Source organism: Apteryx mantelli, chromosome 3 (assembly GCF_036417845.1).
Source record: "Apteryx mantelli isolate bAptMan1 chromosome 3, bAptMan1.hap1, whole genome shotgun sequence".
Lineage (NCBI taxonomy): Eukaryota > Metazoa > Chordata > Aves > Apterygiformes > Apterygidae > Apteryx > Apteryx mantelli.
In genome coordinates, this window is record NC_089980.1 from 53,594,536 (window position 1) to 53,617,422 (window position 22,887).

Consider the following 22,887-nt stretch of genomic DNA (forward strand, 5'->3'; position numbering starts at 1 on the left):
TCTCAGAAAACTGGTGAAGCCGCACCTTCTGCCTGCCGCAAGCATGGTCTTAAACTGCAGGCCAGAAGCCAAGCTGAAGAGAGAGACCATGAAAATGAGAGGTAACAGCACACAAGAGAAACAAGGTGTTGCGTGGCCAGAAGGAGGGTCAGTAAACAGAAGGAAAAAAAAAGAAAAAGTCCTGCTGGGTACACGGTGGGGGGGGGGGGGAGCACTGGCCCTGATATCTGTTCATTAGGCTGAAATGGAAAGTGAAGACAACCTGCTGGTGGTCACGCTCTCCTGATGGTCCATGGGCTCTGCTGAAGGCAGCGCCAGAAAACATAAGCAAAGAGTCTGGCTTCAGGAGTAATGAGGGGCTCAGTGGCCCTACACAGAAAACTTACGACCTCCTCCCTTCCTCCAAACCTCACATCCGTGAAAAACTGAGAGAGGGACCTGGGTAAACCGCATCTGCGCCCCAGTCCCAGCTCCCTCCCTCAGCGGCGGGAGGGGAGGCGACAGGCCGGAACAGCCCCTCGGCGTCGGCCCCGGGGGGGCGGGAGGCGGCGCGGGCTGTTCCCGGCGCGGCCTCCCCCCCCGCCGGGACAGCGGGGCCCGGGGAGCCGCGCGGGGCGGCGCCGGGGCGGCGCGTGGGTCTGGCCCCGCCGCGGGCTGCGTGGCGGTGCGCGCCCCCGGTGCGCCTTGGGTTTGGGTTTTTCTGTGTGTGTGTGTGTGTGTGTGTGTGTGTGTGTGTGTGTGTGTGGTTTTTTGTTTTTTTTCCCCCCAGTGATAGTTGCTGTTTTCGTGATAAGACAGAAGGTGAAACAACAGAAATGACGATTTTCAAGCATTTTAAGTGACAGGCTGGTGCTCCGCGGAGCTGCGCAGGGCCGCGGTAAGGAGTAGGGCAGCTCCGTCGTGTGGGAATTTGGGGTATTTTATATTGCTTGTTGGGAATTTTATATTCTGTGCTGCTTCCAAGAACATTGTCGCCAGTGATTTATGTCTCATTATTCTCTCTGTCTGTGGGCATCAAGTTTACATCTGTTGCTGCATTCCGAATAAAACAATTTTTACAAAAAAAGCAAATGGAAAAACTGTAAATTATAACTTGTCATTGCCACCTCCAGTAGGAAAAGACTTGGGGAACTGCTCCAGGTTTTGGGAAACGTCTTCCTGCAGCAGCCTTGCCGCCAGTGCTGCGTGTGGTGGGCTCACCCCATGTCAGCGACAATCCCGAGTCACTTCTGGACTGCACGGGAGGCTGTCAGGCATGTGGTAATTTCCTCGTTCTCTCTTTGGGCACCTTATTAAAACTCGCAGCGCTTTTGGTTAGCTTTCTCCTTGGTTTCCGTGGGTTTTGTGAGGTTTTACCAGATTTAAGATCAGGTCACGTGTACGTTTGCGTTTGACTTTATGGATGCTGTGAGCACACTGGGTGCTTTAAAACTGCTTGGATGGAAGGGTCTATGAAAGTGCCAAGTATTCTACTGATGCATTTTGTCTTCTGTTTATTGGGAGACCTCTTCAGGTAAAACATGTTAATCTTTATAATATTTTTTAAATGAAAAAATCTGTTAAAACAGAGAATCCACACAAACAATGAACACGACAGTCGTCAGCTTGTTCTGTGCTTCCTTGTTTGCTCCTGTGGCTACTAAGGTGCTCTGTACAAATGTATTTGTCCCTGGCAGGCATAATTTCCACGACTTTGGCCATATTGCCTGAAGAACTGCTTTGTTGCCTGGAGCAGGAGGCTTTGAGTGGGTTTGTGTAGGTGGTGCTGAGGATGCAGTACTGCTGGGATCAGGGCTGGGGAGGAGAGTTTGTGTTTACTCACTGGCTTGATACCCTGGCGATCCACAACAGTGAGGAAGCAAACACTGAAAAGTGTCATGACGGAGCAAGTTTTAGTGTTCAGTTTCTTCTCCAAACTGAAGTCAGCTAGTAGCCTAGGCAGTGTTAAATTTTGTATACAAGTAATTTCTTATGCCGAAACCTCATACATTAAATATATATCCCTCTTTTTGAAATTACAATATGTCAAGCTGATGCAGAAAAATCAACTTATGATGGACCATTATCATATTTATGTTTATACTGAATGGGGCAAAAGCTGATACCATCAAGTTACTTTCTCCAAGACCTCCTTATCAGTATCTAGGCTTGACCAACTTTTCCTTGCTGCTGATATCATGGAGGTTTCCTCATAAAATCAAGCTCTTCCAAGTTCGTTAACTGCTCTGCAGTGGGTGTGGTGCCCAATGGGAAGTCTGTATTTGGAGAGAGCTTCAGCAAGCGTTGCTTGTGTCCAGAGCCCATCACTGACAGTCTTCAAATTGTAGCTGCTGCCCTTATGTTTTGGGCAGAGCACACCTGGAACGTGGAGACTGCACCTTGCGCATGATGTGGCAGCAGTGGGGCAGGCCATGGATGGCCTTTGTACAGCTCCTCCTTATTACTGAGAGTGACCTTCCTGCTGGCAAATGCTAACTGCTTACCATTTAAACCTTGTACCCTTGTACAAGTATCTAAGTGGTTTTTCTGTGTATGTGTTTGTTTCCCAGGTCTTTAAACAAAAAGTCAAACCGAAAACAGACTTGCGTGTAGCATTGCTTGCACCTGCATAAATCACTGGCAGATTGGAACTTTTAGCTCCCCTTGGGATGGATCTAAAGTGGGGATCTGTAGCAGAAGCTAGTTATCATATCCTGTGCAATAGCAAGGAACAGTAAAGACTCCAATGTCCAGTCCACCAGGAGGTTTCCCAGGCTTCACTGATGGCAGAAGAATGGGGAGACCCATGAATTTGGAGATCCATCTTAGGTGTTAGTGGGAATTACAGCAGTGGGTCCTGGGCTCTACTCTTTTCTCTAACTCTGGCTTAGCCCATCCTTTTTGATCTTTCCCTGGCCTGGTCCTCTGTCTTCACCACACATGGTTCCTTTTTTTCACTCCTATTGCAGATACATTTGTCAGGGTTCTTGTTTTAATGCGCATGTTCCCACCCAGAGAGCCTGGGTTTCAATTGTTTTAGACTTGTAGATTCTTGAAATTTTCCCAGTGGAAGTGTAGATTACTCTAAAGGGAGTTTAAACTTGCAAACAACATCATGTTTCCTAGCTCCACATGTTGGATCTGTCAAAGTAGTCATCAAACCTGACAGGCTGTGTATACATCTTAAACAAACCACTTACATTAAAGTCAGAAGAAGGTACTGAATCATTTTCTTGCAAGCGAAGTTCCTAGAAAGTCTACATTTCTCAAGGAGTGCAAATAAACTACCTTTGAATCCTCCTGTAGCAGACAAGATGGGGGAGCTCAGAAGCTTCAGCCACTGAAATAATAAATGTCCCCTAAAAACTTTCACAGTAAGTAGAAAATGACTGGCCGCTCTTTGAGAAACAATGGAGCTAAGTGCCTAAACAGGGAAAGCAGGATGTTTGTCTGTTGTTCCACAGTTGACTCGGTCATACTGTTCTCAGAGAGCAGCATCCTCAGAGAGGATGGATGCAAGCTGTGACAGTGTTATTTCATCTTTTTGAAATAAGCTGTCTTCTGAGTTATGAAATATCAGGTGTTTTTTTGGTGATGCTATTTTTTTTCCACATTCCATTTGTATGCCCCTGTTTTCTCCTGTTATCTTTGGCCACTAAGGTACTTTCTCTGGTCTGAAAGGTTGATGATTCAGCTGAAAGGCAAGATCAGGCCACTTTGGCAAATGCTTCTAGTGCTGAATGAGTCTTGTTTTTTCCTGTTGTAGAGTCTTATATCCATTCCTGTTTGTCTGAGACTTTAGAACTTAGAAAGCAGGCACTATATCTAAGCCATTTTAGCTGGTAGAAATACTGTGATCTTATAGCTTTTTGTAGTACTTGTTTCCTAACTGCATTTTATATATATATATTTGTATATATTTTACAGTTTCTGAAGTCAGAAGATACTTTGCTTTCAGCCTGGCCTAAAAAAAAATCTCTTGGATTAAAAAGATAAAGAAGGCAAACTCAAGGATTTACCATATCGGTATGACACATCTGTTCACAGTTGTTTTTACTGTATACCCCTAGCATGGATTTTGGAAATCAGAATATGGTAGCAGCTGCTTTTAAGGAGGAGGACCATCTGTCAGAGAAGACTGCCAATGATCTGGCAAGAGTAGTGCCATCTCCCACCAGAATAATTGAGAAGGTCATGCCTTCCTTATCCCCAGGCTGGGTTCACAACACAAGTCAGTCCTCCAGCAAGCAGTTTCCACTTTAATACAGTTCAGAAGCCAGCCGTGAGATGGACAACAGTAGTGACTCCTCAAATAACTTGGGCAATGACCAAGAGTTTCATGCAAGGCAGTTGTATTACTCGGCCAACTCTGATTTTTTTCATCAAATGCTGGCTTCCAGTGTAACCCAGACTGGTGTTCTTGAGGCCGGTAAAACCAGTGACACCTTGGAAACATTCAGTCCTTGTCTGCTCCCTGCCTCAGATTCTCAGATGAGACCAGAAGCTACAACATACAAAAGCATAGACCAGGTTAGTTTGCGTTGACTAATTACTGAAGGTATCTGTAATTGCATATTAACCTCTCTGATGTTCTTGTCATTGCACAGCCTCTTCAGGAGTGGGCTGGTGTCTATGGGCAGGAGGCTTTCCTGGCAAACACTGGGAAGTGTGATATAATCCTGTGTCTGATTAGGTTGCTGTAATGCGTCCGTGCAATAAAATGCTGCTGTGTTTTGAAGATTTATAATTACTGATTTTTTTTTTGCCAGGAAACAGTCCATAAGCTAATTTATTATTCCTCTAGTTGGACAGTTATTACAATCTTCCCTGCTTTTGGAGAAAATGATTTCCTGTTCTGGCACCACATTTTCATGTGTGTGATGGTTATGGGTCAAGTGCATGTTTTTATTGCTCTGTGTCTTTCTGCCAATCTCTTCTCATCCTCCATCTTTTTTTTGTCTTTTTTTTCTGACTTTTTCTCTTCTGGTTAGTTTTGACAAAGAGATGGACAGGAGTAACTCAGCATTATCTCCTCTACTGAGTGCCCCGCGTGCTTCTTAACCAGCCATAGTAAACAATGCATTGCTTTAGTTGCAGTTTTTAAGGAAACTCTTATATTTCCAGTACAGTTTAATTTATTATTTAGGCTATCCCCGTGCTGGGAGTTTTCAACCTTTTCTGCACTGTAAGTCTACCATCACTGTAACCTTTTTTGAAGATACAAAAATTGGAAGTATTTGTACTACCAAGGCTCTGTCATGCCTCTTGCCCTTAGCCCATTTTACCCTGGGGCTTCTTTTGTGGTTATTATTGGTACCACAGCCACACAACAGACAAGAGTTGGGAAAGCTGTTGTTCTTCAGTCGTATGTCAGGAGATTTGCAGTTGGGCTGTGTCAGTGCAGTGGCTCCTCGGCAATCTAAATTCCCAGTGACTGAGGACTGCTGAATGTGGTGTTGTGAGGCTGCCCTGGGATCCAGTTCCCACTGCCATTCTCAAGGCGGTGTTGATAAGCCAGTCAGGAGACCAGCTCCTTCAGCTCTCGGTCTAAAGAAGTTTGCATATAGGGGCAGGAAGCTTCTTATTGCCAGGTTGTTGGAAAAGTATCATGCAGACAAGGCTGTAGCTGAAGATGAGTTCTTGTGAGTGACTGAAGTTTGCTGCTGCTTTCTGGATGACATAAAATAGATTATAATGTTTAATGACCAGAACATCTCTATGATATCCTAAACTGTCACCAGCTAGTCATAAAATCTGGTATTGGATCATGGACATTCTTTGCTCTCTTGTGGCTCCTGGCGTTTGACTATGTGAAATACTTGAAATGCTCTCAGAGAGTCCAATAACGGAAAAGTGAGTTTGGGAGTTGTTTTATTACATGATGCTTCTTGAGTAGTACCAGACGGAGGAGCAGTAGAATGAGAATGGTGCTTCCAGAGAGACTCCTGGGAGATCCCAGGCACGGCAACAACATGAGGGTGTTATTACATTGTGAGTTGTAGTTCTCTAAATGACCTGGCACTTCGCAATGTGAAAAAAGGCGTGAGCTTTATCTGGAAGAGCTTGGAGTCTAAGCAAAAGCAAAGCGGAAGGAGGATAAATGGAAGGGTAAGGGCAAAGAAGGACAGGAGAAAGAAGGCACCGCTTGCTTGGTTCTGGAAGCTTGTGGTGGTTTTGTCTCTTCATTCGCAACTGGCTCTTGCACCGTTAGTGTCTGGGAATACTTCACAGTGGAGGGGGCAGAACAAGGAGAGTGGTGGGAGGAAGAGTCAAATAAACATCAGCTGGGAAACTCTGAAGGTCAAGGCCAGTGGTATCAGAGCATAGCTACGGAGAGGCAAGGGGAAGCGCCTTGCCTGAAGGAGGAATGGGGAACTAGTGGCACCAATTTAGTTGGGGGCAGAATCAGCCCTTTCTCTGTGTTGGCAAGGATTTCTGTGGAGGCCAAGGCTGGGTTTATTCTTCTGTCTTTTTGTGTGGAGAGAAGAGTAGTGCAGAGCATGTGGTCTTGGACCTCTACTGTCTATTCCTTTCTTCTCCTCTCCTGCAGCCTCCACAAAAAATGTCCAGGGACCAGCAGGGGAGGTCTTTGTGGTCTACAGAGGGCATCCAGCGTGGCTGTTACTTAGTTTTAACACAGCAACATTTGAGGGCTGCAAGTGAAATTTGGTGTTTAATTATGCCGGGCATATGTATTCTCAGCATATAAATGCTGAGAAAGAGACTGTCTCTCCTCAGAGAGTGGTCAGTCTAAGTAAACAGGCCACTAAAGCATGGGAATTGAGCAATGAGGTGTCTGATACAAAGTTAGACAGCAGTGTAGGAAGCAGGAGCCAATATAAAACCCAGGTGTCCTAGATTTCAGACGGTGTTCTTGCTGCATCTGTGTTCACTGAATATTGCCCCTTTGGTGGTGGTTCCTCCCCCAGACCTGTGGGGGGATGTTCTTCATCGCGGTGCTTCTTATCTGGACCAGTCTTATGAACTAAGCCTAGCCCTAGTATTTTGTAGAACACTGTGTTTTGCAGTAACCGCTTATTATTTCTATGTCTGCCCAAACATCTATATTTCTGAAAAAGGAAATAATAAAATAAAAATACCATCAGACAAGAAAGTCTAGGAAATAAAAATAGGGGAGGATACTGTCAAAACAAAAAGTTTTTTCTTTCCTGGGACATAAGTTATTGCAACAGAGAGAATCTTAAAGTTACTTTTCATCAATGATACTGTTAATTTACATTTAGCAGATAGTTCAACAAACAATGACCCTAATAGCTAAGTCTAAACTGGGGGGATGTCTACTTTGATTGTGTTTTGACACCTTACTGGTATGAAACATGGATGCACACTACTCTCCTGTTTGTGCTTTAGCTTCTGTGGGAAGGAAATCCCAGCACAGAGACAAGAAGAAAATACTGGCTGATGCCAGGAAAATGCCCCGATTCCAGGCAGAGTATCAGATTCTGCTTAAAACACATACTATCTGCACAATGTCAATGTAGCGTTTGAGTTGTAAATTGGCAAGGGAGTTTTTAAATACAGAGATATACAATAACACACCATAAGAAATACCTAAACCCAAAGTCCTGATATGGTGATTCTTTCTTATTAAGAAGCATCCCAAAACAGAGTTTGATACTACATCTTTGTGCTGTTTTCAGAGCCCAGGGCAGCAGGACCAAGTGATGAGGCAACAGATGGAGCAGCTACAAAGGCTGGTGGCTGAACAGCAGAAAATCATTGCATTTTGCAACCCAGGTACTTGAGGAATTTCTCCTGAGGCTGCAGCAGTGTGCCCTCCCGCCCTCCCCCCGCCCCCAGCTGCTTGCACTCCAGCAGCAAAAGGTCGCAGTTTCCTAAAGAAACACAAGGTTTGCTGGTGGTTTGCAGTGGTTGAGGGCTCTTCATCTGGCAGTTGGGCTAAAATATTTATTTCTGCACACACACTTGTGCACAAACTGTAAACCCCAGAAAATGTTTCTTTCCACTTGTGTACATCAAATTTCCAGGAGAAATATGAGGAGGAGTCTTTCATGTTTAATAACCCACCTTCGTGTAAAGACATCTGTTGAAGTATAGATTTGAATGGTACTGCAGAAAGCTTTAATATAGTGGTGAGTATTACAGAAAAGCTGGAGAGGAAAAAAAGTCAACAAGCCATGCTTCTATTAAGAGACTCTTAACATGAATAATACAGCCTACTCCGCCCAGCATGATACAACTTGTTGAACAGCTTCATCTTTACAAGTGGCATTGCCAGAAAACAGCATCTGCTCAGCAAGTAGCAAAGAGGGAGACCACCCTTCCACCCTGCTCTCAGCAGTAGCGTGTTTTCCTTGGGGTGGACTCCATGGAGAAAGAGGACTTTTGGGAGATCATCTGGAGTTGCCGAAGGATTATATATGGCTTTAGCAGGGGTGCTGTGCCTAGCAACAAGCAGGGAACATGGACCAGGGCACAGGAAGGCCAGATCATCTGTGGCTTGCTGCTGTCCTCAGATATCCTGCCAGAGGAGGCAGCTTTATGTAATGGGCAGGATGTGGTAGGAGCCTGATGAGCCTAGGACATGCCCTGCAGGCATCTGTGCATTGAGCTGGCCTCAGTTTTCTCTCTCTAATTTCGAGCTGCTTTGCCCAGTGAGGGTCCTGCAAGGGTCTCCTTCTACTAAGATACCTCTATGCACATAAAAAAATACTTCATAACGCACAGCTGACTAATTTGGAGAGAACTATTTAAAATCAGAACTGAATTTCAGTCACTGCATGGGAAAAGTCTGCTTGCCAAGGTCCATTTCAAAAAATAGACCTTACATTAGGCAGAAGTAATGATGCTAATAAAAAACTCTGAGAATTTATTTGACCTCTATGTGTATCATTACCCATGGTTTAGGGCTGCTTTCTTTTTTTCTCTGGAGTCTTTGGGAGTTTTCCAGTTGGCTTTAGAGAAACAAGGCTTTATATTGTCATTCTCATGAAAGAAATGGAAGTTGCAGCATGTTTTCTCTACCTTGATAATACATATAATGCAATTATTGGGCAAGGAAATAAAAGGGTTTAGAAAAGCAGAATTAAACAACAGTGGTCCGTGCAAAAAAATGGAAGAAGAGGAAGAATAGTCTCCTTTCAAACCTGTTTATGTGCATGCATGCATCTGTATAAATTTATGAGACTACCTCCACTGACTTCAAGTATCAGTATCCTTTAAGAAAATCAGTGCTCTGGGGCTTTGCTTCATTCCCTTTCAGCTGCATGGGGTTAGAGAATTTCCTGTATGAATGCTGAAAAGTTGGGCTGGAAAAACAATTGCAACCAGATTCTTTGCACTATTAAGATAACTGCAGCAGATATTGATATCAAATATTCTAACATCAACGTGCAAAGTTGTACAGGTGTCTGATCTCTGTATCATGTACACAAACCTTGTGCCTGGCACAGCAGGTGCATGCCATCATGCCTGATGGTGCAGAAGGTGGTCTCTCCTTCAGATTTGATGCTGTGGCATTTGATCAGATTTCTAGGTTGGGGGGTAACCAGGATGTCAACCGTCAACCCTGCTGCCAGAGCCAAGCCCCACCAGGAACAATTCCAGCAGGCCTGGCTGTGATTGTACTGATTTTCCAGGTGGAGGAGACCGCTGTGATATAGCTATCAAGAGCCAGTCTGTAAGGAATACTATGGAGACAGCTTGAGAAAGAGACAATACGATGAGTGTGATTGGATATATGAAATCTTTATGATCCCATGCTTTTTGCGTCAGAGAAAAGACCAGTTGGAATGGCATGCAAATGTTGAGCAAGCCGCCTGCGATGACCAGGCTGAACAAGCACACAGTATGTGGTTTTCAAACTTCCAAATGAAAGTGGAATATTCACAGAGCAATTTTATTGCTCACTAATCACAGCCCAAATTCTGCTACTGGCAGGATGCTTGTAGTTATTTCCACTGGTTCACTGGGAGCAGAATGGTTAGACTGCACCATTTTCTTCGGGAAGTCCTTCTTAAGGAAGGACTGAACTGTGTAAGAAGGAAGGTGCCCTGGGTCACGCCCTGTGCCATCATACAGAATATTGTTGCTCCTGCCCCAGTACTGTAAATCACTTCTGCATTTCTGAAGGAAGTAAGTACAGTCAGTATCATGAGCTCAAAACCCAGCTCATCTGGAGGTACATTTGTAGGATGCTGTTTAGGTGTGTCTGTTTATATATTCAGATATTTCTAACCCACATATAAAGCCACAGCCAAAGTGGTAACTTAAAGATGAAAACTTGACCACAGCCTGCACTGGAATTTCTCCTTTATTAGTGAAGGCAGTGTAGGTTGAGGGTACCAATATGATTGTGTAATCTGACTCCATTGAGCTTTGAAGAGGTAAAATCTGAAGAACTACTAGGATTAAGATTCACCATACTGAGATAGAGGTAGTTGCTTGAATATTGCCATGCATTTAAAGAAAACACCGAGAGCAATTCTATGAGCAATTATTATTGAACATCAGGTAACATGTAAAGGTGCCAGAAATCAACCATCTCCACTTTTGCTTATGTTCCTGCAGGGGCATCTAACTTGCTTGCACTGCATTGATTCCCTTCAGTAAAATCATGGCTTTGCCCACCTAGCTGAGTAGTTAGAGCATTTGTCCAGAAATTAAGAGGCTTTTTTTTTTTTATCCCGTGCCCATATCAACCTGACAGGGTTTGAATCCCCAGATCAACCTTCTTCCAAAAAGTTCCCTAACTAGGGGCTAGAGTGCATCACAGGCACTCTCTGTTCCTCATGTTGTGTCACTGTATGGGAAGGAATCATGGGTCAGAAGAAAGAAAATCAGAAGGACTAATCCTGTTTTGTAACCTTTTAGAGGGGATTCTTTCCTGGAAGCAGTGAGGCCTGGGCTCTGGTCCCCTTGCAGAGCTGCTTGTATCTTTTCCACTGGAAATCTTCTAATAAGATGTGTAAGAAGCCATGCAGAGTTCAAAAGAGAACATTCCTTTTTCTTGCAATGAGATGTGCCTCAGAAATGCTTTGCAAGACTTAGCTTTTATCTGCTAAGAGACTGAAGAAGGGCTAGAGGAAAGGTATGTTTTAATTATACTTTTTAAGAGTTTTTTAAGTCAGCATCCTTGTGGCATTCAATAATTTTGGTTATATCTCCTGGTTATGACAAGCCCATTTTATAATTCCAATAAGATAATAAAATTTGATCCTTTCACACTGAATATGCAAAGCACCATGGAACATGGAAGCAACAGTGTCTTTGTGCAATACCAGTATAGCCAGAGGTTTCCAGTTCAGCAGAAAATAGCTGTCCTGTGCTTGTCTAATGGTTCTTCTCTGGTAACTTTCTTTTAGGCTTTTCAGTTTCTCCTGGGATACCTTCTCATCTAGTTGCCATGACGACAACCCTGCCATGCTTCCCTGCTACTTTAATCCCTGTCCAGCTTTCATCAGAAAATTCTTCACAAGTCCAGAGCCAAGACTGCTCACAGACTGGTCTCTTGATAATGCGCTGTGCCCTGCAAAGAAGATCTCCACTGTTGGTGCCAAATGAGAGCAGTTCAGAAATCTCAGGAGAACACCTGCAACTTTCAGATTCAGGTGGGTAAGAAACATGGGACATCTGGGTCTAAGGATACTGTACAAGTCCTGTGACTTTTTCCTATGCTAAGACTGTCCCTGATTTTATTGCAAGGCAGGGGGGAATTGTTTTTGTTTTTTTGTTTTTTTTTTTTTTGCTAGCTTGTCATAAATGCTTTTAAATAACTGGAAACTTGTTTTTTTCTTTTTTACTTTTTGAGATCACAGTCACCCTGCTTCTGATACTGAGAGAGAAGTTGGGCCTCGTAGATATAAATGGAGCAGAAAGTCATTAAGATGGGAAAGTTAAGTCATTTGACATAAGGAATATATTACATTTAGGGGAAGAAGTTAAAAAGTAGAACATGAATCTTGCTTCCAAAGGTGAGAGAATGTGTCTATTTAGTGGAGGAGGCCAGCTCTTTATCAACAATCTCATTGTTTCTCACATTGACCTGTAATCTCTTTGTTTGGAGGAAAAAAGATGAAAGCCACTGCTTGGCTTCCTCTCTTTGCTATGATTGGCCAGCCTTGTTTTCTCTGAGAAGATACCAAAGGGTGAGAAAGATGAAGGACTAATTTGTGAGCAATCAGAGGTTTAAAAATGGGAGGGAAAAAAAACAGAAAGAAGAACTAAAGGGGAAGAGGATGTAAATAAGAGCTTCATGCGAGATTGTTTTGGACTTGTACAGCAAGATCTGCCTATGATGCAAAGATACAGTCTTAAGAACAACTGAAATTTCAGTTTCATATACCTCAAGCTGACTCAGACCAGGGCTCTCACTGAAAGAAGCAATCTTGTCTCCTTCCTTTGTCCAGGAATATGATTTTTTTGCTGGGTTAATCTGAGCCTGGATGAGTTCCCTGATGCAGTTCTTCAGAGAGCTGTAAAAATACTTCTGCTGCAAGCACAACTGGGGGAGGATGGAGGAGGGCAACAGGAGCCTGATGGCATGTATAATACTTCATGTTCTTACTTGAAGGGACAGACACAGAGCCATTGCTTCAGTGTGCTGGGAGCCCCACAAAAACTCTTTCCAGACAAGATGCTCAAGAAGAGGACATAACGGAAGACAAAGGTGAATAACAGAACTGCTTGGACCCATTTGTTGTTGCACAGTACTAGGAGTAACCAGTTGCAGTGTGAAAAACAAGAAATGTCTTTTAGAGAGTTCTCAGGAACATTTTCTTGTTCAATTGTGTCTTGTATTCACCATTTTCTTTTTAGTTTGAAAATTGCAGTTGTGGGGCAGCTCTCCTGTTAGAGCATTCCCATTACCACTTTTCTCATGGAGAGATGGGTAGGCCATCTGAAACACTGGCAACTGCATAGCCACACACAAGACTGCAAGTGCGCAGGGACATGTGAGTTGTGCGTCCCTTTCTGCCACGTACCTGCTGTGTCATCTCTAGCTCCTGAGCTATATTCTTGTCTGAGGCAGGTGAGAGGGTTGCAGAAGCAGGATTGCTTGTCCACCATGAGACTGGAGATTTTTGGAAACTTGTATGTTACCAGTGCTGGTGTTTTATTGGAAATCACTTGCATTATGTCACTGAAGACAAAGGGAAATAGTTGTTAACCACTGTGCTCCCTCAGCCAGATGGAGTCATGAGATCTGGCAAGGGCACTGCGAGGTTTTGTGGAAGGTGAAGACCAGAAAGTGCTTTCAGTATCCTGCAAGACTTAGTAGCACTGGAAGCCCTAATTTCAGGAAGTGAGCTGTGTGGCTTGTGACTATACCAACAGTGTTTAGCATGAATGAGCCAACAAAGGCATTCTGCTCCAGCAGACAGTTCTAACTTGAGCTAAAAGAGCAAGTCTCCATTAGCTGACATTTGGAAGAAAATGCATGGGAGTGGGAGCCTTCTTGTTCTACTGAACATAGCCAGTAAACTTCAATGGGAAGTTGGACAGTGTGAACCCTTTGGTGAAATAGAATAGAATATGCCTAGTTACAAAATCTGCTGCATACAACTACTCTTCTCTATTTGTTTAACAAACTGGCCTGCAGTCCTGTAATCACAAGCACATGAGCAGTTCAGTACTGTCTAGCAAAGTGAAGAGAAATGCTCTGCAGTGAACATGTTAAGCATACACTGGAATTCTTTAGGGCTGAGGAGTAGAAATCATACCATTTCTCCTTTCCTTCTTTCCAACCATTAGACTTGAGGATTAGGAGGCATGTTTTTTTCATGAGCTGCATCATTCCTCCTACTTAATTCTGAAGCATTCTAGGAAGCATTTTCAAAAACCTAAAATTTTCAGGTTGTTGAGAATATTATTTCTATTTTATTTTATTATGTTCATTTTTCATTTATTTATGTAAATAAAGGTTTTGCTTTCATTGACCTTTTTCTTGCTGTTTAGATAATAGTCAATTAGAAGAAAGAACTTTCCCTGAAACTACTTCTGCAGTCAAAGAACAAGGTAATGAGGAGCTTGCTCCATCTGCCTTTGGTATAAAGGCAACATTGAAGACTAGCAGTCCAGAAGACAGGTGAGAAATGGGTTTACTCAGTCTGGCATAGCTACAAAAGCATGTTTTCCTTGCTTATATGTATACTGTATGTGTTACATTTGCAACTATTTGCAACACAAAGGCTCTCTCCCTTGCTTAAGTGGCCAGTATGAATGGGCGGAGATGGGGCAGGTCTAAGAACTGGTGGTTGATCTACTTCTACATTTTCTGGGTTTGCTGTTTTTTTTGTTTTGGTGTGTATTTTGCTAGAAGATAATGTATTAATCTTTGATAACAACAGCCCAAGGCCATCAGAACTAGCCTTGGCTTTTCTTTCCAAAAGGTTTGCCAAAGCAATGTGTATGACTGTCAAACAGCGTTTTTCCCTTTAAGACTGTAACACTAATGTGAACCAGAATACAGGAGATTAAGACTTAATACTTTGTATTTCAAGGACTGGAATTCCAGGACTCTTTATCTTGTTCTGTTTTTGTGATAAAAAATGAAATGTGTTTAAACACCCTGGTAATCACACTAAAAATAGCTAGTAGTAGTGAATGGTTTTCTTGTTAACATCCTTCATTAGATGAGATATGCATTTTACCACAACAGCAAGCACTTTTTTATGCTCACCTCTTTTTATATAGCTTCTCTTTTAAGTTTATAAGCAGATCAGCCTTGTGAAACTCCTTGTATGCCAGAATACTTCGCATCCAGTCATAGGTAATGTTTCCCCACAAATAATTTTTACAAGCCCCATGTATTAAAATAGTGTGATTCAGCTTCTTATAAACTCAAGAGAACTACAAAATATAAAATTGAAGTTCTTCTATTTGTCTTTGTCTTAGCATTCAAAGATTAAAACATTTTTTAAGGAATAGCAGTTTTGCAATTATGATTTTCTAAGGATGTAAGTAAGGCAAAAATTGTCAGGGAGAAATAATATCTTTTCTTATGCCATCATTTCTTCTGCAGTGGCCCTGCAGTCTGCAGTGACCATCACTTTGTGATGGCAGTGTCAGTCTGAGTAGCTCATTCACTCTTGTCCTTGCCCTGCCTCTTCAGCTGTGCCAAGACTAATCTTTATGTGCCTATATGATGAACAAGATCAGGGAAGTGATGCAGGTTGAAGTTTTCTGGAGAGGGGAGAAATGTAATTTTTAGTTTCTATCAGCGCTCTGATCTGGTTCATCACTCCATTGCCAAATGAGTTGTACCAGCACACTGATGCGGTGATAACTCATGGCTAGGCAGAAACTGGTTATGCTAGCATTAGTGATGGAAGAAATGCTTTTAAAATTCTTACCTTTGCTCACCTAATGCAAATAGAATCAGCAGCTTTTGGGCACAGTAAGCCCTCCTTCAAGTTTTAAAGAGAAGCAGCAAACTTCTAGCCAAAACAGGCTGAAAGTAATTACTGTGCTCTGGTTCACACTGTGGTGCAGTCTTAGAGAGCACAAACTTAATTCTCTCTGGATGAAACTAAAGCAGAGAATGAGCTCCAATTCTTTGTAGACATTTTCCTCATGTGACCAGGCTACAGCTATTTGGCAATAACCCTCCCTGAAATGTGTATTGGGTCCTCAGCAGCAACTGTTGCTCAGCAAATCTACTCCTGTTAGGCCATGCTGCTTGCTAATATGGACAGAGCCAGGCTGACAAAGCAAAAGATGATCTTTGGTACAGGGATGTTAGGTAGATGTGTGGTATACTAAAAGCTGTAATGTGGTGTATAACCAGTATGTCTGTTACGTGCAGGATTTTTTCATGTTCAGTAGGAATTTTTAGGAAGTGCGTGAATTAAGCCTCTAAGTACATTTCCAATGGAGTAACGTATGTTCATGTATGCTGTATTATGCTGTATTTTTAGTCAGACTTCAATTTGTCATTCCAGAACATTGTAGACATCACTTTTCTTTTCTGTCACTCTTTTCACCAGTTTGTTCAAACCTCTCTGACAGAGAGTTACAGAGTTCTTTGTGACTGTAACTAGGTCTGGTCTGGAGAAAATGCCTGAAATATTTTTCCTTTTGGATAGTTTCTATTTTCCATTTTTAAGGAGGGGCTGATACCAGCCTAAAAACATAATCTACTAAAAGCATAATTTATGTTCAGTCTAAACAGGATATTTTAAAGTGAGAGTTGGGTGCCAGGTAATACTGGTCTTATTGCTAAGACACTTCACGTTTTTTTTAAAAAAAGGGGGCAAAACATTGGAATTCCAAACTCAGTGTCAGCTCCATCAGATTTACCAAAAGAAAACTAGTTGGAGAACTTTACAGTTTAGTACCTTCTTGCTTAGGCCAATCACACCAGGAATTGGTATAAGATGGAAGACTTTTGAAGAATTTGTTGAAGAACAACTTAAAGTAGACACTCAACTCATAGAAGAACAGCAGCAGGAGCAACAGGTACTGTCCCATTGGTGCCTTTACTTTGTTTTTGACAAGTTCTCATGGATTTGGGCATTGTATGGGCCATGTTTTGACTCAATGCATGACAGCAAATTTTTCCACTGATCTCTCATGTAATATTAGAATATTTTCCCCCAAATAAAAAAAATGTATTCAGAAATGCCCCCATCCTTGCATTATTGGCATGTGAGGTACTGCGTGGATTGTTTAGTATTCACTCACAGTCACAGTTCCCACTCTTTCCTATTGGATTTTTCTCTTTTCCACATATTTTCTGGGTCACAGTCACTTAACTAAACTGAACCTCAAGGTTGATTCTGTTTGTTTCTTAACACTGCTTGTCAGTCACTCTGTAATACTCTTCTGCTTTTTGCCTTTGCCAAGGGTCCAAATCAAGTCAAGCCTTTACACACACGCTTTAAGCATGGAAGTGATCTCACTAATTCATACCAGATTTCTCACAGGACTGAAAGCAGGACTGGCTCTAGGCATAGTCAAATTGGCATTTGCTGCTGGCATGGATGCCAGTGGCACCTGGTGGCAAAACAGCCATGGCTCCACTGCCTATTTTGCCTCTGAGAGCTCTGAAAAGGCAGCGTGGCAGCTGCTGCTGTCTGTGTGGTGGTCCTGGGGCAATGGTGGTAGTCATTGCTGCAGGAGAAGGGGGAAGCATGTGTGCACACATGTGCACGCACAGACACCAGCAGCAGTAGATGTCACGTCACCCATCCTGTCCCCGGGGCAGAAGGAGGAGCACCTTTGCTGCTGGTTCTCTGTCCCTTTCACTTCCCCTGATTGGAGCAGTCCAGTTCTAGCCATGCCCTCACTCTTCATCCATTAAGAAGCAAAACTCATTTTGTTGCTGAGATACCCCGAGCCAGCTCTGCTTAGAGATTAATATGAGTTTATGTGCAGGGCTGAGTTGGCAGCTTTATGCCCTACCGGCTCATGAACAATATTGCACTGCAAAGGCCTGAAAGCTGAAATACTTTGTTCACAGAGGAGATACAGCTCACACACTAGCTGTGGAAGCATCTCATAAGCTGTCTTGTCCTTGCTTTTTGTGGTGTATAGCTAAAGGTTGAAAAGATTTTTTTTCCCCTCAGGGCTCTTCCTGCCAAATCTGACAACAGTTAATGGTCAGCTTTTCAAGTAAGCTCGGTACTGGATACCCAACTGTTCTGCTGGAAACACCTGAGTTCTTTTAAAAGTCTAACCCTTAGTGCCAAATACAACAGGGATTTTTTTTGCTGGGAGCCTTTAGGTGTTAGACTCAACATTTTGTTAGGCTTGTTGACTGGGAAGATGCACATTTGATTATCAAGGAGTTTTTGCAATGTCACTGGGCAAAATAACAACTCAAACTGATGCATTTATGTATTTATATGTAATCTTATGCAAAACACTCAAACTTCCTTAAAGACAACTACAAAGGCAGAACTTCTCCCATCTCAGTAGCTGTTCTTTTTTCCCCCACATTCTTTTAAAAGTAAATAAAGCAGGAAAGTGTTATAGATGTGACACTTAGCACCATCTTAACCATTTGATTCTACTAATGAACTAAAGGAGGAGTCGCACAGCTACTGATTCTAGTTCTTATCTTCCCTGTGGTCTGGAGGGTGTTATACATGCAGTCAGCTATCCAAAGCCAGTGTCTTACTTTAACACTTCTGGTGTCTCAACTTTTTACATTATCATAAATACCTTCCTTTTTGGATAATGATTCTCAGTTTGTGATTATCACAAGTTTGTGTGATTCTCACAATTTTTGGTGTTTTTCAGAGCAAAGCAAAACTAAACCCTCGGAAGTCTTTTCTGAAACGAAGAGAAGGTATGGCAAGGCTCAAAAAAAATAAAGAGAACCTTTTAAAAGAACAGAGAAGGCATTCCAGAAGAGCTGTTTTTGACTGCTGGAGTCACTTCTCCTGGCCTGGCCCAGGGCATGCAGGCATACTGCAGCTAGGGAAATGCCCTCAGTTAAATCTGCAGGCCAGAAGCTCCATGCAGATGGGTGCACGTGAACAACAAGCAAATTGTGCTTTAGATGAGAGGGAAGTGAAGGCTCAGACTGAATGTGAAGCAAAAGCAGCTGAGCAAAGTGCAGAAGAAAGAGAAGGGATTGGGAGAGATGAGGATACAAAGGGGAGTCCTACTGCCTCATCTCAAATAAACTGGCCTGAACTCCTGCAACAGTATCATGAAACAGTAACAGAAATGAACCTACGAGTAAGTGAGGAAAGTGTAACTCATCATACAGATCCTCTAGAGGAAGCAAACAAAACTGAAGGAAGACCTATGGAGGGTACTGTGCAAAAGGATGTAGGTATAGTGGACCAGCCTTTGACGGGTGATCTCACAAACAGAGCAGAAACCCCCTTTGAAGTCCTACAAAGGCATTCTCCACTTAAGAATTTAGAAGGATGCCAAATCAGGCAGGCAGAAGGGAGTGCAGCCCCTTCATTCAAACAGATTCAGAAGTGGGGTCAAATATGTCCTGAGGAACTTGTCACAGGGAGCCAGAGCTCAGAAAGCAAAAGAGGAGTCTGTACTGGGTTTAAGATGGTCAATGATAAGATAGTAAAAATTGCCCATAGCTCACCGCAGGCTGTGGAGAAGAAAAGCTCATCCCTGGCATTCCAGCAGGGATGGCAAAGGAACGGCACAGCCGCACCGATGTGCCATGTTGCATCTTTGTCCTGTGAGTCAAGCTTCTTATCTTCCGACAGTGATGATGACCTCAAATCTCACCATGGTTGTTATGCCTTGAACTGTGGGGCTCAGGGGGTAGACTATACTGGCAGGTGTTTGGATTTCTGTGATGGGGATTATGCCAGTGATGAGCCCAGTGGAACAGAAAAAATGCCTGTGAAGAAGTACAGCAGATCAGCTCTGAGGAAACAAGATGTTCAAGAGCTCTCAAGACAGCAAGGTCTGTCTCTCAGCACAAGCAGCAGTGATTCCAGTGCTGGAGTTGTCAGACCAAAAGGGAACAAGGCTCACTCTTCTCCTCAGCGATCTCCAGTTTATCTCACAAGATCCCAAAGGAGAGGGCGTGAGCCTAAATCAAAGAATGAGAATAGTGTCAGGGATGTTAAAAGCCTGGATGTGCCACCCTCAACAGCGGTGAGCCAGATTCCTACTTTCAAGATTAAAGAAACCCCTGCAGTGGAGGAACCACAGAAAAAACTGTCTACAAACACATTAGGTAAGAGCTACCTGAGTTTTGATTTCCACTGATACAGGCAAAATAAATTTCTCAGAGTTTATGACTCATTCTATACATGCTACCTGTGTATATGCCCACCTCTGTCAGTATTTCTAAGTCCTAATCTGGAAAAAACAGAGAGGAGAGGAGAGGAGAGGTGCACCTGCAAGCCCCTTTTTATGCTTGGCTCCCCATCTTTACTGGCCGTTTTTCCTAAACCTGTTGCTTGCAGTGCACTTTCAGATACAGAATCTTGAACTCACGCTCTCTTCAATGAGTCCCTGAAATCAGTGCTGGAGTTCCCTGTAGCGTAGATATATTCATCCAGTGTTCCCTTGGTAGTGGGAGGCCCATGTTTTCTATTAATACTCTTCAGATATAATGTGACTTCAAGAAAAGAGGCACAAGCTGAGCAAAAGAATTTTTCAAATTTGCATATTTTGTTCCTAGAACACGGAGTGCTTCACATCAGTGGAAAATGGTGATTTCCTAAGAGCACCTTCTCTCAGTTAGTCCTGGATGTGGTTGCAGTTCTTCAGCCAACCAATCTTTTTAGCTTTTTTTGTCCTGGTCATCTTATTTCTGGCAGTGAAATGATACCTGCTTAGACAGGATTTAGTCCTTTTTATTAAACTGCTTTTTACACTTTTCTGTTCCCTCAGTTTTCACTGGAGGACTTTTTTCCCCCCTTCAGATTGTCTCCTCATCCCAAACCCACTGGCTGTCTCTTTGTTTAGAGTCAATCAAAATCAGTTGTCCTGCCTGCAGCAATCACTGAGGCAGAAACTTTAATTTCTGATGGTTCTCAATTGCTCTGTCACAGCTTGCTAAGCATACTGTGTCTACTCCATGTTGAGTTCTTGTTACAAAATGAGTACCTGAGGACTATCTGAAAGTTGCATTCAAAATAAGGTTAAACTATCAGTTGCCATTCACATACCCAGTAAGGAATTATCCGCTGACACTGATATATCCCCAAATTTGCTCCCATGTCATGTTCAGAAGAGCTTGGATTCCACTAACAAGAACTATGCCGGGAACTGAATATTGCATAATTAGGCACAAATAAGTTAATTCTGTTTGAAAGGTTAAGCAGTAAAACTTACTGTATTTATTCAGTCTGTTTGTGGTTTTAAATACGTAGACAGGGTTTGTCAGTATTCACAGTGTTTTGTGTACTAAAATGATTGTTCTTATATAAGAAACCCAGAACATCCTTAACAGAGGATTAGAGGCTGGTGTATGTCTTGGAGGAACCCCTTCACTGACTAAGATGAAAGAAGAACAAGAGAAAGCAAGGCATTTTCTCAGGTAAATCTGGATCCACCAAAAATCTATTTGATCATGAAGTAAGGCCAGTATTTCCTTCAGGATCCTTAAATTGAGACTGCTAAATTCATATTTACTGGCTAGCCTCATTTCAAGGCAGCCATGTAGTTTCTGAAAACTGAAGTGCTGAAAACAAACTGTGTGGATAACACAATGAAGTGTTTGACTGAAGGGGCCAACTCTGAAAACGCTGGTGCATTTTGTAGGCTTAAAGCTGAGTAGTGCCAAATGTTTTTTATAAGTTGCTGAGCATCTTCAAATTACACTGAAATCAGTAAGAACTGAGGATATTTCATTTTATGGGATCAGGCCTCTAATGGGGTAAAGGATAAACTTCTCATGTCACATTGACTCAAGTAGCCCGTATTTCCAAAATCAACAAAAAATGTATAGCACATGCCAATGCCACCAGCATTGTAATTTCATAAATACGTATAAGCAAGATCAAGGATATGTTTGATACTGTATAAATGACAAACTTGAAATTTCAAGAGTTGCTTTTAAAATTATTAAAATGTAATAGAAGTGCTGAAAATTGCTTTGTTTTTGTTTTTTTTTGTTTTTTACATCTTCATAAAAGGGAAATAATTCTTAGCACAAAATCCCTGCAAGAAATAAGTTTTGAAACTATGGAGTTTGGAATGGAAGTGCTTTCACAACTGTAACTAATTACAGGTTATGCAAATGACTAATAAAATTTTAGTATGTTTACAATCAAATCAAACATGTTCTTTTTTAAAATGATGAAATCTGTTAGAAATTACTATGTTCCATTAGTGCAAATGGTATTTCAGAATAATATTTATCAGTCTGTATGATTTCCTCTTATAGCTATCTTTCAGCAAAATACCTTTGCATGTATTAAAATAAATGGCTTCATTAAAGATCCATCTTGTTTGTGATCTTCCGACCATCTTGGAAGATGATCTCCAAGTGACTGTGATAGGAGTTCCAGATGTGAATATTTGTGGGATTGGGCAGTTTATAAAACTACTAATGAAATCGGATGCAGCTTTTACTTTTCCTAGTGTCAATTTTGGCTGTGGAAAGATATATTGGTGCAGAATGACTGCAGCATGCTCTCTGCCAGCACTGCGTTCTCTCTCTTCTGACAGTGCTTCCCAATGAGGCTGCCTTACAGATGGCAGTGCTTTGATGTTTCATGATACCACAGGTTTTTAAACAAAATTTTAGTGGAGTTATTCATATCATCAGCCACAGTACCCCCTAGCATTTTCACACAGCTATTTATCCAAAAATGCATGAGAAGTTTGACATGTTCATCTTTTTATTTCCTTCTTCTAAATTATGAGTTAAAACTAATTGTGAAAAGCAGTTTATCCTCTTTGACCACATTGGTCCTGTGCTGATTTATGCAATCTGAGTATCTGCTTTGTATTTTTAAGCCAGTAAGCCTATCAGGAACCCTAGCTGGTAACTACAGCAATAGCACTTCACTTATGTCATGTTGACAATGTGTGCTCACTGGAAGCAATGAAAATCCTTTTGAGAGCAACTTGACGTGCCTGGACCTGCCCAGCCTATCCATTCTTTGGTTTCCAAGTACTTTGTTTTTAAACCTTTGCAGGCATGAAAGATTTAGGAAGGAGGTTTAAAACAGTTGGGGTGTAGCATGTTGTGTTTATCTTGTGCCTAATGGAGCCTGGAGAGTCACCAAGGCAGTGAGCTGCAACTCCTCCCAGGCAGCGCTGAGGGAATTGCTGCTGACTCTTGATATTAGTTGGAGGATTCAGTGATGATGATTTAAGTTCCCTCAACAAAGATAAATTGTCTGCCATTTGTAATACATAATTTGCTTGTAGTATTGAATCCACACTGTTCATGGATCTACAGCAGTAGCCATCCTTTTTTTTTTCCATCTGCATTTGTCTAAGAGGCTTTTTCTTGGAAAGAGACCTTTGCTTCACATA

General features: G+C 42.3%; 1 protein-coding gene across 1 annotated transcript in view; it reads left to right on the forward strand.

Annotated features, from left to right (window-relative positions):
* The first annotated feature begins 650 nt into the window (after positions 1–650).
* LOC106487369 (centromere protein J-like) overlaps positions 651–22,887 on the forward strand; it is a 47,675-nt gene continuing 25,438 nt past the window's right edge. The window contains exons 1-9 of the mRNA XM_013946119.2: positions 651–877; positions 3,907–4,509; positions 7,641–7,737; positions 11,325–11,570; positions 12,533–12,628; positions 13,918–14,047; positions 16,311–16,419; positions 18,205–19,627; positions 20,830–20,938. Coding sequence (XP_013801573.1) covers positions 4,267–4,509; positions 7,641–7,737; positions 11,325–11,570; positions 12,533–12,628; positions 13,918–14,047; positions 16,311–16,419; positions 18,205–19,627; positions 20,830–20,938 — 2,453 coding nt within the window. The 5' untranslated portion in view covers positions 651–877; positions 3,907–4,266. The remainder of the gene's footprint in view (positions 878–3,906; positions 4,510–7,640; positions 7,738–11,324; positions 11,571–12,532; positions 12,629–13,917; positions 14,048–16,310; positions 16,420–18,204; positions 19,628–20,829; positions 20,939–22,887) is intronic.